General features: G+C 39.4%; 1 protein-coding gene across 10 annotated transcripts in view; it reads right to left on the bottom strand.

The window, feature by feature from the left end:
* The window catches only part of ARID1B (AT-rich interaction domain 1B), a 336972-nt gene that overhangs the window by 247523 nt on the left and 75000 nt on the right, over positions 1-14449 (bottom strand). For all 10 annotated transcript variants that reach the window (XM_075748351.1, XM_075748343.1, XM_075748346.1 and 7 more), the window contains exon 3: positions 5111-5257. In XM_075748351.1, coding sequence (XP_075604466.1) covers positions 5111-5257 — 147 coding nt within the window. The remainder of the gene's footprint in view (positions 1-5110; positions 5258-14449) is intronic.

Genomic DNA, 14449 nt, shown 5'->3' on the forward strand with positions numbered 1-14449 from the left:
ATTTTTGTTTAACTAAGAGTGAGACCATAATTATTTTGCAGATCCATTTCATCTGTCGAAAAGTGGTATGGTCCCAACTCATAATATAGCACAATAAACCTCAGAGGCACGATCCTCTCTTGATACATATGAACACATGCTACATAAAACAAGAAAATATATAAACATGGCTGTTTAAAAGCCAGTTGGAAAGCATAATAACCCAAAATATACATCACACTATCTTAACAAAATAATGTTTAATGATGACAGTTTAAGTTTGCAATTACATAGCATTCTTCAGCAAAATATCACTTCTACTTATGGCAAAAGATTTAAAACTGCAAAAACAACTGAAGCATTTATTCATTTATATGCCATTTCAAGATGAAAAACCCTGCCAAGGGCAACACTGTAGTAGTGCAGCACATCTTTCTCTTTTTTTCTTTTAAAGAGCAGTAAAGGTAAAAAGAAGTTTAAACAAAAAACCAAGGCACTATCTACATCTACTGGCAATATCTAATGATCAATGGATCTGCTACTGCAATAAATTTGCTTAAAACAAAGCTCTTCCTTTAATGGTTTTTACACAGCAGGATCCTGATATGAAGAGGGGATGACTGATGCTGGCTTGCAATATGGCCCTATAGTAAACTATGCCAGTATTACTATCAAATCACCTCTTATGAAACTCCCTTTCTGCCCACCATGCAATCAATTTAACAAAGATCCAAACAACTTATAGTTCAAACATTCAAATAAATCCCACTCTCCTTCTTCCCCTCTCCTCTTATTAGAAGAACGGTAAGTCACAAGTCACTGGAACAGTCCCAGAAATTATTTTATCGGTTTACTTTTATTGACAAGATTGCATATTGAATTAGAGTCAAGGAAAAGGAGCAATGGCTTCACACTTCCATGATACATGAGAAATGAAGATGAGTACCAATTCCAAGGCACAACACTATGAATTACACCTGACTGCAGAAGCTCACTCACATTATGTCTATAAAAGAGCAAAAATAAAGCATTATCCATATGAAATTTCGTATCCGTTTTCTTCCCATAATGAAAATACCTGGTACATCACACTACAGGGTTTTACATAAAAGCAAACAGGTGGCAAGAAAAAGTCCATCATCCATCCGGAATAAACACTACTTTCAGTTTGATAATCTCCAAAACAAATGAACTGACATAAACCTACAAGGGAAATAAAGAAAAATACAGTAGAGAAAAGAAGGTAAATTACTGAGAAGCCCCCTTTCTCCAGTCTGGAATCTCTCTTCTCCATCCTGAAGTAAAACCAGTTCAATCACACTCACATCACAAAGGCCGCAATCAGGGATGATGGCTTATTTACCCTAAAACAGAACATGAAACTTCTGCCCCTCACAGCTGCTCCCCTGCTACAAGCGAGTTCAGCTTCCAGTCCATCAGGCACAGAATAGCCTGTAAACTCTTCGGGGCACAGACCACCTTTTTGTTATGTGCTTAGGAGAACAACCAGAATAATAACGTCCTGATCCAGCGGCTACCATGAACTACTTCAATATTATTAGAGTGGTTTTCTCTTGCTTCATGATTCAACCATGCTCTCCCCGAAAAATACTTGTAGCCTTAAGTTTTCCCATCATTCTGGCTAGCCAGCATGCGGCAAAAACATCTTCAGAGGCCAGCTGCTCTTCTTGAGGCCGACATCCTGAAACAATTGACTTTATACATTCCTCAAAAAGTTGTGACAACTCAAAACTAGGACTTTGCACCAATGTTAAGTGCAAAACCCAACAAAAATCAATGTAAAAAGACAAGAAAATGGTTAGTGAAGGATACAGAAAACTTGGAGGGAATGCATTTGCAAGCTGGAAAGAAAGAGCAAAACCAAGGATGACAGACAGAAAGGATGATGGATTGTATGACAGAGTACCTCAGTTTGCTCATCGACAGGATTATATAAACAGGAAGTACTGACATTTTTAAGAGTAGAAATAAGGAAGATACACCAACTGGTGCAACAGGTATTATATGATTTTGTAGTTATTTAGAATTCTACTTAGAATATGTAAAGCTAATATGACATCACAGCATTACAGAACCACATAGGTTCAAAGAGACCTTCAGAGAGAGGTCACACAGTCAAACCCCCAATTCAAAGCAAGTCTAGCAAGAACAGGGTGTTTGGGGGCCTTGTCTAGTTGAATTTTGAGCATCTCCAAGGATGGTGATTCCCGTCTGGGCTCCTTCCTGTGTTTGAAAACCCTCACGTAATTTTGTGGGTTTGCTGGGGTTTCTGTTTTTTTTTTTTTGTTTTGGGGTTGTTTTTTTGTTGCTGTTGTTTTTGGTTTTTTTTTCTTTTACCAAGTTGTAACTTCCCTTGTCCTGGCCTGTCCCCACTGCCTCTTGTCCTTCCATTGTGCACCTCTGAAATGAGTTTGGCTCTGCTCACTCCCACATCCTTCCATTAGGTAGCTGTAAACAGCGGTAAGATCTCCCCTGGGCTTTCTCATCATAAAGCTGCCCAATATATCAAATTCAGTGACCTCTGTCCTTTAAACTCCAAAAAAGATATAAATGTCTACTCCTATTTCTCTTGTTAAAATTTTAATCAAGTAAACTCTTTATTTTTAAATTATTTTCAAAAGATAATCAGTCTCATATAAGCAAAGATGTATGTTTAAATAAGCACAGTTTTTAAAATTTTTGTCTCAGCAGCAGAATTCGACATACATTCCCAACTGTTTTGTTATCCCAGTATTAATTTTCGTATTGTACACTGGTTACCACTTGACGGTAACTCTACTGTGCATCATCAGCAGAAAAAGAACACTGTTGCTGAAGAGTCAAAAGTATAGACTTCAACTTCTTGTATTAGAAATATAGTTTCTAGATTAGCAGTTCCCAAAGAATGGGAAAGAACACAGTGGTGAGGTTTTACAGAGAAAAACATGAGAGAGGAGGTGTACACTTGATGACCCTTCTTGAGAAGGGGGGAAGGGCAGCCATGGAACCAATCTGGAGCTGGGGAAAAAAGGGGCAAACCCCAAGGTATTAAGAACTACTTATTATTTCTGTGAAATAGTCCCATGTACACACAAATACTCCAGGAAAAGCCTGTGTAATTCAGAATCTGGGATCAGAGTTCAAAATTTAAGAGGCTGACGACTACTGAAGAACAGAACAACCAACTGGTGATTCACAAACCACGAAGAATTTCAGGTGAGATTCTCACACTAAGGATTAGTCAGCTGACTTTGCAGTCAGGCAAAAATGCCTATTGACCTTGAGATGCCTGTATCACCCTTGGAGCCTGGATTTAGACACTCCCTCAACGTACCCTCAGATCCTCAAAGAAGAAATTTGGCTACATCGAGGTGAATCTGTCCCTGCCTTTCTCTTCACCTCAGTTCTCTGAGGTCCATAATGTATGGAAGGCTTTACTCTCCCCTTTTGCCTTTACCCTCTTCTACGATACCCCTCGCTTCATCACGCCAACCTTCACTTTACTGGCTATGATGGCAAGTGATGTAATTGGAACACGTATCAACAGATAAATCGGTATTTTGTTATTTCATAAGTCCTATATAGTTGGTATGTTTTGTATATTTTTAAAATAAAATACACAGTCCATTCAGCTGACAGTATTTAAGATATGATGAAGTGTCCAAGGCAGCAAAAAAATCCATTTCAGTTTCACAAACCGTGATATGTAGACATTGGAGCAGCTGTGTTTCTTCTATCTCATAGGCTGTATTACTAGGACTTTATCTGCTAAGACTTTACCAAGATGCTTATGAATAGTATTTTCAAGTCGGGGAAATCAAGAATCTAATGCCAAAGTAAAAAGGGAGAAAATTAAATTTAAAGACACAACTGCAGTCTTTAAAGTCACAGTTACATATAATCGAAAAGATGGAAAGGGATGACATTTACAAGAATATCATAGATACAATTAAGGATTCTATTTCATAAACCATCCAGCATTTTAATGAAAAAAGTTAATTCTCAATGGAATTTCAAAATGTAGATGAAGAAAAATTAACATGTAATTACACAGTGAAATTATCATAGCTTTATTTTAAAATCAAAGGAGGGGAGCCTCCTGTATCATTGCTACTTACAGCATCTTTTGTTAGTTTATTTTACACACTATTTTTATTTCCAGCTAAGATTTCTACACTGCACCAGCATTAGCCCAAAATGTTAATCAACCATGCCTGACAGAATTCCCCAGTGATCTGCAGCAAGTGCTGATGCTTCCAGTAATACCCAGTCTTGGGTAACTCACTTTTGTTAGATTTCCCAGGATGGCGAGTATGCTTTAGTTTCATCCTTCCATTTCCAGATCACCTCTCTGTGATTAACAGAGCTGAGACGGCAGACAGAACTGAGCCTACACATTCAGCTGCATCAGCTATGGACATCCATTTTGTTCAGTATCTAAAATCCGTCTGTTTCTCAAGCTCTGGGAAGCAGACCAATACACTATCGCTTCTGATCTTAGTTAAAAACAGAATCACTTTAAATGAATTTTAATGGCTGACATACAAAGCACAATTCAAGAACAGAAATGGATATTGAATTATGCAGTTTCACTAACTGGATGTGCAAACTGACAACATTCAAATTAATAGCTGTAATATCAATTAAAAATATCTCCTAAGAAGCTCCCTTAACAAAGCAGCTCCAAAATGCCTTGAACACGTCTATTCTCAAATGAAATAACATGAAAAACAAAACAGTAGTGACCACATTAGATGCAGGAGCTCTCAACAACATCTGTCTTGTGAGGGGAAAACAAAACAAAAGCAAGGAAAAACTCCAGCTTCTACTGACACCTGATCAAGAAACTGCGACTTATTTTTAAAAGCAGAATTAATAGTTACTGGGGTATGCATACTGTATTTTTTCAAAAATCTGATAGAAAATAAAGCCTGAAAGTGCGTGCAGATGTATTTGCGCGTATCTCCCCAAAGACTCTTCAGAAGGACATTGTCTTATTCCGTGTTTATTTAATTTTGCTTTTAACACTGTTCTCTCAAAAAGGGGTCGGGTGGGTTTTGTTCATTTCACACAGACCATTTTTACGCTTCCAGCTCCAGAGTGACTGTCAGTAGCGGTGGACGGCGCTTACCTGCTGAGCCTGGTACCTCTGCTGAGCCTGCGATAGATATTGCGCCTGGGGTGGCAGGTGCTGAGGCTGCGGCTGCTGGTTGTAGTACGGCTGTTGGCCCTGCTGGCAGTAGCCACTTACACCTTGCTGACCATACTGAGGCGGTATCTGTTGGAAGAGCCAAGCAAAGCAAATGCGTGAGTTGAGGCAGGAGGACACGAAGTCAAGCTATGTCACATCTGTATGGCAACCTGATCAGAAGTGATATGCTCAGCTCCACACCTGACCCAACGGTCCTACTCTTTTACTCAACAGTTAACGCAAGCCCTTCCTTGCCTGAGCAGGAGGAGTAAGCCCGAGTGTTCTGTAGAGTTACTCTTTTCAGGAAGACCTTCTAAGGAAAATGCTATGCTTCTGAACATCACGATCCCATAATGCCCAGCCTTCAAATACAGCAGCAGTTATTTTAAATGTTTGCTCTCCATGGGCACACTACTGAGGCAAATCGACAGAGGAATCATTCTGATGCCTGACCCAAAAGCAGAATTGTGGAAAAAAGGAACTACTCTAAAATAGACATTGAACGAGAAATGCCTTTTTTTTTTAAAGCAGTAAAGTACTAATTTTTGTGAAAAGTTTTGCCCACAACCCTCAGGTTTTTAGTGTTTGCGTATTTAAGCCTTACACAAAAAACTTGTGGTTTGGCAGGTCTTTGGTTTTGTCAAGTTCAATCTCTCTCAGTCTCCTCCCCCCCACTAAGATCTGTCTTTTTTTAAAAACAAAAACAAAACACCAGTGCAACACAAAATAACCTGTTACTGGTCCTACTAACAGACAAATCAATATGTGTATCATGCACTGAGAACACACCCCCCACCCCCCCGAGAATTTAAGTTACAACCAAAAGCAAGTCAATTACAACGTCAGAGGAATTTTCTGCATCAGTTTAGTCTGTAAGCCTTGTATCAACAGACACTGACATTTTCTTGAGATATCTGAAAGAGCTCACTTTCAACAAGCTCCTGATACTGTGTCTATATTGCCCCAATTTTAGGTAACCATGCTTTTCCCCAGACACTGGTCTTTAGTACCATTTCAGGTGAATGACAGATGCAACACAGGACTCCTCCCTTTTAGAATGGGTCTCCTGTTAGTCCTGCACATCCCTGCCCTAAGCAAATGTCTCAGATACCTAAGCACACCTGAAATGCTTTGATCTCTCAACTGTTCCCACTGAGTTTCTGATACACCGATAAATCTGTTTATTCAACATGTAAACATATACCTGTTCTACCTAAACTTAACTTCCTACATTCATTCAACAATACAGTAATATTTGCTAGACTATAATACTAATAATAATAATACAAAGTCAAATTTAAACACCTGTTTATGATGTTTTTACTATCACAACTTCATCTGCTCCTATCACTTCTACCAGAAGTTTGTAGTCTTACTTCTTGCTAACTCCTAAGGTCAGCCCTGTAACCCCACTTCTGCACTTGTTCTCTTTGCTTGTGCTTCCATGTCCTTCACCATCATTTCACAGGCACTTAGATGTTTCTGCAACCAAAGCAACCCTGACAAACACCCTTTCCCTGCTGATGCATAAATGAGGTTGTTACAATGCAAACTGAAAAGAGTGTGTTGGAATATCATCAGGCAAACAGACAGCTGGAGTCCAGGATCTGGCAGAAGACCACACGGTGATTTGCCCGTCAACTGCAAAGGTCAGAGAGCCTGGACTGGTTCCTAGGAAATGCTGAGGAGAAACCTGTGTTGTGGTCCACCTGGGTCCCAGTAACACTAGGAAGAAAAGATATCCTGACAGAAAAATATAGGCTTCTAGAAAGAAGAAGAAAAGGAAAAATTGGGTGCCTGGTTGACAGGATGGTGACAAAGCAGAAGATCAGATTAATCAGGAATTTCTAGAATAAAGACACTTGTACAGGAGGGCTGGAGCTCACCTGAACATAGGAGCCAGGTTGCTGGTACCTAAGGATCAAGAAAGTGACATTTTAAAATCGAAGAGAGGGGATTAGAAGAGAATGGGTTCAAAAGCATGGCATTGCTATGACAAATGAAGACATGGAGATTCTGGGTCATCAAATGAAGATGCAGAGAAGAATCAAAAAAATTAAAACAGATACACAGATGACTGCATAGTGAATAAGGTGGCAAGAAGAAAATCCAACAGCACATTGCCTTCTACACAAAGGGGGTGAGTGGAAGAAAAACTGGGTCACTGAACATTAAGCCTCAACCAATAGCACTGGCAGTAGTCATATCAGAAATCTGGTAGAAGGGAGACATTTAGTGGGTTCCAACTTTGCATCATCCTAGGATACAAATGCATAGGTAAGACAGCTGATGACAAAGTAACATTATATGCCATACAGAGTTTAGAAACAAATCAAAACACCTCACCTCACCAAGCAGCAGAGGCTTGGAGCCTGGTTGGATCAGGAAGAGTGAGTGCTGGGGCCACCAGGCATGGCTGGACTACAGCAACGCTGACAGCGGCACACCGAGTGAGATCAAAGGCACGGTGCAAGGCTGGATAGAGGGAGATTTCAAGTCCTCCCAGGTAGACTGAGCAAGTAGAGTAACAAAGTAGAGACTGAAGCATCAGATAACTGCCAAAGGTTGTTCCATGGAGCTGCTGGCTAGGGAACACGCATGAGGAGCCACTGCCTTTGGCTCAGTCCTGAGCAGCACGATTCATCTACTTCTACATCCTACAGTTGCAGAACCACTGCAGATCAGTGACCATAACACAGTTAAATTGAGCATCCCTACAGGAACAATAAAAACCAAGGAATCTACTACTGTTGTGCTTAACTTCAAAAAGTGTAACTACATAAAATGGAGAAAACTTGTTAAAAGGAAGCTCTAACAGCTACAAAAAATAAAATCTGACTGGCAGCAAAGCTGCTTAACAACCATCACATGTAAAGCACAGAACCAATATTGACCACCTATTCAGAAAGACTTGAGAAGAGCAAAGGGACATCAGCATGGCTCATTGCAGGTTTCTAAAAGCAAAAAGGCATCATTCAATAAGCTGACACCAAATCCAAATGAAGAAAACAGAAAAGACTAAACTCTGGCACTTCAAATGTAATAAGACAGGCCAGAAAGAACTGGAGAACAGCTAGGAAAGGGAATCAAATGAGTAATGAATCATTTCTTCAAACACATCAGGAGCAGGAGGTCTGCCAGAGAGTATGAAGTGCCAAGTGATGATCAAGGTATAAAAGCAGATTCAGAGAAAATAAGGCCATCACAGAGAAACTTAACAATTTTTTTGCACTAGTGTGCACTCTGGAAAAATCTTGGGAGGTTCCCACGCTGGAGTCCTCCTTTGTGAGGGACTCGATGAATGTGTCTGAATCCGATGGGACTAGTCACGGAACAAACTGACAAACGAATGGTAAGAAATGCTCGAGACCATACAGTATCATCCCAGAGGTCTAAACAAATGCAAGAATGAAATAACTGAATTACTAATGACAGTGCACAGCCTGTATCTCAGGCCTGCCTTGGCAGGTGAGAATTGAAGTATGGCTTTTTAAAATAAGGGGGGGGGGGAGGAGGAGCAAAAATTTGAGTAATTTGAAACTATAAAGGACCGATGACTGTTCTGGATAAATCAGGACAGATAGGTCAGAATTAGGAAACATCAACACAGCTTTTGCAAAGGAAAATATCTCTCTACAGACCACTTGGACTTACTAGAAAGGGTCAAACACAAAGGTTCATAAAAATGCAACAAGAATGATCAAAGGTATGGAACAGTTTCCATACAAAGGAGCTATGACCCTTCAAGTATGGAAAAGGCACTAGGAAGTAAAAATATGCTAGAAAACTACAAAACCATCTTATCCAACACAACACTTAAGAGGCATTAAATGGTAGAATCAAACTTTAAAACAAGAGAGAGAGGTTCTCTGCTCACAGAGGTAGCAGATGTTTGAAACTCCTTGCCAAATAATGTTTTGAAAGCTGAAAGTTTATGTGGGCTCAAGCAAAGACTGGACAAGTTCACAAAAGATACATCCTCTGAGGGTTACCAAATATATAGAGCCACATCTGGCTCAGGAAGTCCCTGAACTGAAAATAGCTGGAGGCTCAGAGAGTAGTGGGGGAAGTATCACATGCTTGCTTTGTTCTGACTCTTCTCTAGGCGTCCAATTACAGTCTCCACTGGAGGCAGGATATGGGGCTGCATGAACCCTTGATCTGACCTGGTATAGCGATGCCCATGTTCTAACCACCTCTTTGCAATAGATGTTTGCATCCTGTGAATAAGCAAGAACAATTTGGTGTGTGAGGTACTAAGTAACAGATGTAAGTAACCTGAAAAGGCAATAACACCTTGATTGCCAGAAGCTGGGAGACTACTCCAATTTCTTAAATGTTTTCCCTAGCAATCTACTTCCAGATACTGATGTAAAAAAAGAGTACTGGGCTGTTCTTCTGACCTTATGTATCAGTTACTTATGTTGGCATTTTCCTCCATATTCTCCCAATCCAAACTGTTAAAACAAACAAACAAAAACCCACAACAATAATCGTAGTGCTACAAGTACTTTTAGATGCTATACTCTTCAGTGCAGAGACCCATCACCGTTGCCTTAGCGGAACACTCAGAAATTATTCTGTAGCTATTTAAATAAATAACAAACAACCACATGCAAATTAATCCTCCTGCTTTACTGATGGAGATCGCAAGATACCGCTTATGGACAAATGTTTATTAAACAGCATATAAAAAAAGCTTAATTAAAATCTCCCCAGAACAAAACAAATCTGAAGCCAATTACTTACAATGCTTGGAGTGAATGACCCAAGCACCCTCCTTCTACATAAAGTAAACCCTCCCTTGTTTTCTCCCCTACACCCACATTCTTTGTGGCCACACAACACAGGAGATGAAGATTTGGGAAACTTCAGCATGCCTGTGGCAAAGCACACATTCTTGGGATGGTTCAAGAGAGAACAGACCTGAGCTTGAATCTATTTCTAGGCAAGCACAGAAACTGAAATAATTACTTTGCCTCCTATCATCTGACTTACACAGTACAAATAGCATTATTTTGGGAGAAGTATGACTGACCATCAGTGATTAAACCACTCTGAACACAAAGAAAGGATGAGAATAAAAGAGGAACAAAATTGGCAGCCAGCATGAAGAGGTGGGAGAAATCCATTTAAACCTATAACTTAGCCCATTATCTTTAACTCTTGCTTGAACAAGGCGTCTTGCGGCAGACATTCTTTGTCCAGGTAATACCTTGATCGTAATGGAAGTTTTTAAGTAATTTCTGCATGTGTAATCCCTAACTGATGTCAAAGGAGAAGGATCGTTAGACAGCATTACAGTCATTATAATAATTTTTAAAATTAAAATGTAACAGAATTAGTGTGTTAGCACAGGTACACTAATAAAATCAGCAATATGCAGCTACTGCACTTTTTAAACCATCCTAATGGCTAGATTTGGTCAATAACGGCAGAAACCATACACGTCCGCTATCACAAAAAGCTCTGCCAAGTCATCTGGGACCCACCGGAATGTGCCAGTCACCATGACACGCTCACGACGTGGAAAGAGTCCTGGCAACATCGGTCCTTGCTTCTCCCTGCAAATCTATTTTGGCGCCCAAAAAGCAAGGCAGACCCTGGATAATGCCAGTAGCGGGCAACAGCACACTTCAGTAGTCTTGGACTACAGTGTCACGATATAAAAATCTGGGGGGGGGGGAAGGGCGTGTCTGGCCTGATTAGCATTAAGCCCTACTTAGAGAGAGAAGAAAAGCTGAACTCCAGAGGCAGAGGTGGCAGTCAGAAGAAAGGGTGACATTGACTGATTCAATGGCCTACTTTGCTGAGAGACAGTGAAACACACCTGAATGTTGGGAAACAAGTAGCATCTTCAGAAATGTAATCATCAGTAGCACTCCACTTTCCTAGCAACTATAGCACTGTAATTACATAGAAATTAGAATACAAAATGTTTAGGGAGTGGGATTCCCAGGAAAAAAACACCACCTGGTACTTCACACCAGGAGTAAAATAGCACATTCTTGCAGACAACAAGATGTTATAGCCAAATTTAATTCTAATGCTTTTAACTTTAGAGTGGTCACTTCCGTAATAACTACAAAGCACACTGTCACACAGTTCCCATCAAACCTTCACGTAAAACTCTTGTGATTTTCTGAAACATCTACTCCTTCATTCTTACCAAAGCTAGACTTCTGCCAAAATGTAAGTATTCCCCCCAAAAAATTCAAACCATGCATTTCTCCATACTTTGGATAGAAATTTCTAAGGGAAAACTAACCCTCTGACTTTGACATATTTAAAAAAAATTCATATCTAGAACTTTTGAGTCCGTGTAAGTCTGAGTCTTCATCTGTACATCTAGCTGGATTACAGAAAGAAGAAAAATATAATACGCTTATACAGCGTAGGGAAATCCTTTGGCACACTTTCAGTGGCAGTAAAGATTCCATCAGTGCAGCACTGTCTCTTGTCTCAAATCACCACATCCAACCCCAGCATGCTTGTGCACACAGTCTTAACGAAGGCTACAAGTGCTTCTCACTGATTGACACAAAAAAACAAAACAAAACAAAACAAAAAACCCCACACACCAAAAAAACCAAAACCCAAACCCCACACCATTCTAAAAGGAAACCAAGTAAAAAGCTGGGTGTTAATGGTTAATGTCAAGGCTATTAATCAGAGGTAAATCAGAAATCCTGATGCTAAGGCATTTTATTCATACATTCTATAAATTCTATTACTTCTTACCACTTAGCTTTGACCTTTTGACAATACATTGGTCACAACGTTCACCTACGTTGCTGTCTTTCCTAGACTGCCTGCCTTTACACTGAAGTACGAACTTTAAAATCTTATTAAGAGCCTTTAAAATATTAACGCTAGGCCTGATACTGGTCCACCCTGTGACCCAGAGCAAGGAAGCAAAAGAATAAAAAGCATGTTTCTGTGTCACAGCACAACAATCCCCATTCCAGAACTTGCAAGGTAGTGGATTTTGCAGAGTCATTAAATGTACGTCTATGTTGAAGACTGCAGTGCAGTACACAGATCTGCAAACTAACTTAGATATTGGAAGAAGCCTAGACCAAAAGCCGTGCTAGGCTAATTTGCCGTGCTCTACAGAAGGGTGAATTAGGTCAGAAGGAGATCCACGCGCTTGGAGACTGACTGCTTCTTGTACACAAGCCAGTTCATTTCAAAAGGTAGCTCAAGTATCTTTACAACACGCTGCAGTCTGCAATGCAGTCGTACCCTGTACCACTGTTAACGTGCAGGACAGAAAGGACAGGACTTCAAACACATGCCTGTAGTCCCCTTTTCCTCAAAAAGCACACAGCAGCATGATTACACCAGTTGTCAGTGCAATGTATATGGCATCAAATATGTACCTGTCATGAGGTGCTCTCTATATACTGCCTTTTACTGTAGCTTAAATGAAAGCAACGTGAGCCAACCCATTATTAGTACAGGCAATTTTCCTCTCTTTTAAAAAAGAGAGACTATAAAAAATAGAATGTAAAAAACTACTAAGATTACATGATTAAAAAATTCTCCAGTCAGAAAATATAGATGTTAAGGTTCCAAAAGCAACATTAACTGAGCCATGTTGCACATATAAAGCACCTTCTCTTTCTGATTTATGTTGTCAAAGGCATTTCATAAAATATAGAGGATGTGAAATGTGGCTCAGTTAATGTGGCTGCTAGAATCTTATCATTTATGTTTTCTGACTTCTTAGCTGTGCAACCTTCACATCTTATTAACATAGTTTTTTGCATAGACTGTAGTATGGAATAGTACTTATGTTTTATGTATTGACATATTTTTGATGTACTGAGATTTTGAATAAGTTTGCTATTCTTCATGAGGAGAGCCAAATAAATAAAGACTACTACCACAAAATAGTCAATCATTTATAAGGAAAAGCAATATCTCTCCTTCCAAAAAAGAACACTTTGATTCCCTTGTCAGAAATTGATGAAAACTACCTCTGCTGTAAATGCTAAATCTATGCCAATATCACAACCACCTCCCATTCCCACCTTCCCCTAAAAACAGCAAACAGACAAAAATAAAAAATTTTGCATGTTTTAGATGAGCTAAAATTAGTTTCAAGGGAGAAGTAAACAGCTGAGTCTAGAAACAATAGGAAGAAATTTCTCCTACACAAGAGCCTGATAGTGTTGATTTGTACAGTGCATTACAGTTTGAACTAATGCAACACTTGGTCCTTTCCGCAAATTAAGGGATGAAAATATGATAATCTCTAGTAAGAAATTTCCATACTGTTATATTCATCCCTTCATACCAGCACCATAGAGAAGAGTGAAAATTTGCAACACAATTTTTTTTCAGAAGAGCTATTTTGATATATTGTATTAAAAATAGAGAGAAATCATAGTGCCTATATATACACACACACACTTAAATGACGAGTCAGATAAGGTATCTATTCTTATGCTCTGCCTTCCTTTTTTTTTTTTTAAAGTGATCAAAACAATTATAAGAGATCATGCAATCTGCTTCATTATTTGATTTCCATTTTACAAACCAAGAAAAGAAAAAGCACATCAGAACTGCCACAACCAATGCAAGCTTCACCTGATACCTATGGTGTCTTGAATGGTTGGTACTTTGGTAAAAACCTCATAGGAAACCTTACCCCTCACTGCACTAATAGCATGAAACTCATCTAAAACATGCCAGCCACTAGAAAAAGAAAAATGCAAAAGCCTGTATTTTTAATCATATAACAAATAATTTATCACAGGGCACTTCCTGTGCATCTATGAATGGACCACACAACAGTCTTTGGTCCCCAGATCCTATATTTGCCATTTATTCTCCAGGAAACTGGTAACAGGTTTGACTACTCTTTTCTCAAATGGTGGTTAAATAAAATACGGTTAAGCAAATATATAAACATTTTTCTTCAGGCAAGTTTTGTAGTGCCATTTAAACCTTCTAAAGCAAGGACACAAATGAGAGGTATGGGTTGAGTCTGAATAGCGGGTAATCTAACTGCATGAGTAATCCTCCATTTTTATGCATTTATACACAGAGAGACTCCCAACACTTAACTACTGGAGACTGAAAAATCCCTCTGTAAAACGGCTTTCACTCTACATTTCTTCTGGCACACAATCTTAGTAGCTGGAAGAAATGGAAACATTATTGTTTAATTGCAGTAGTGAGAAAAGGCAGAACGCATACACACCCTGTTTACCATTGCTTCCCCAACATCTTGCACACCAGTGAGTTTTCCTTCTTTCTTCAGTCTCTTTC

This window comes from Balearica regulorum, chromosome 3, assembly GCF_011004875.1.
Source record: "Balearica regulorum gibbericeps isolate bBalReg1 chromosome 3, bBalReg1.pri, whole genome shotgun sequence".
Lineage (NCBI taxonomy): Eukaryota > Metazoa > Chordata > Aves > Gruiformes > Gruidae > Balearica > Balearica regulorum.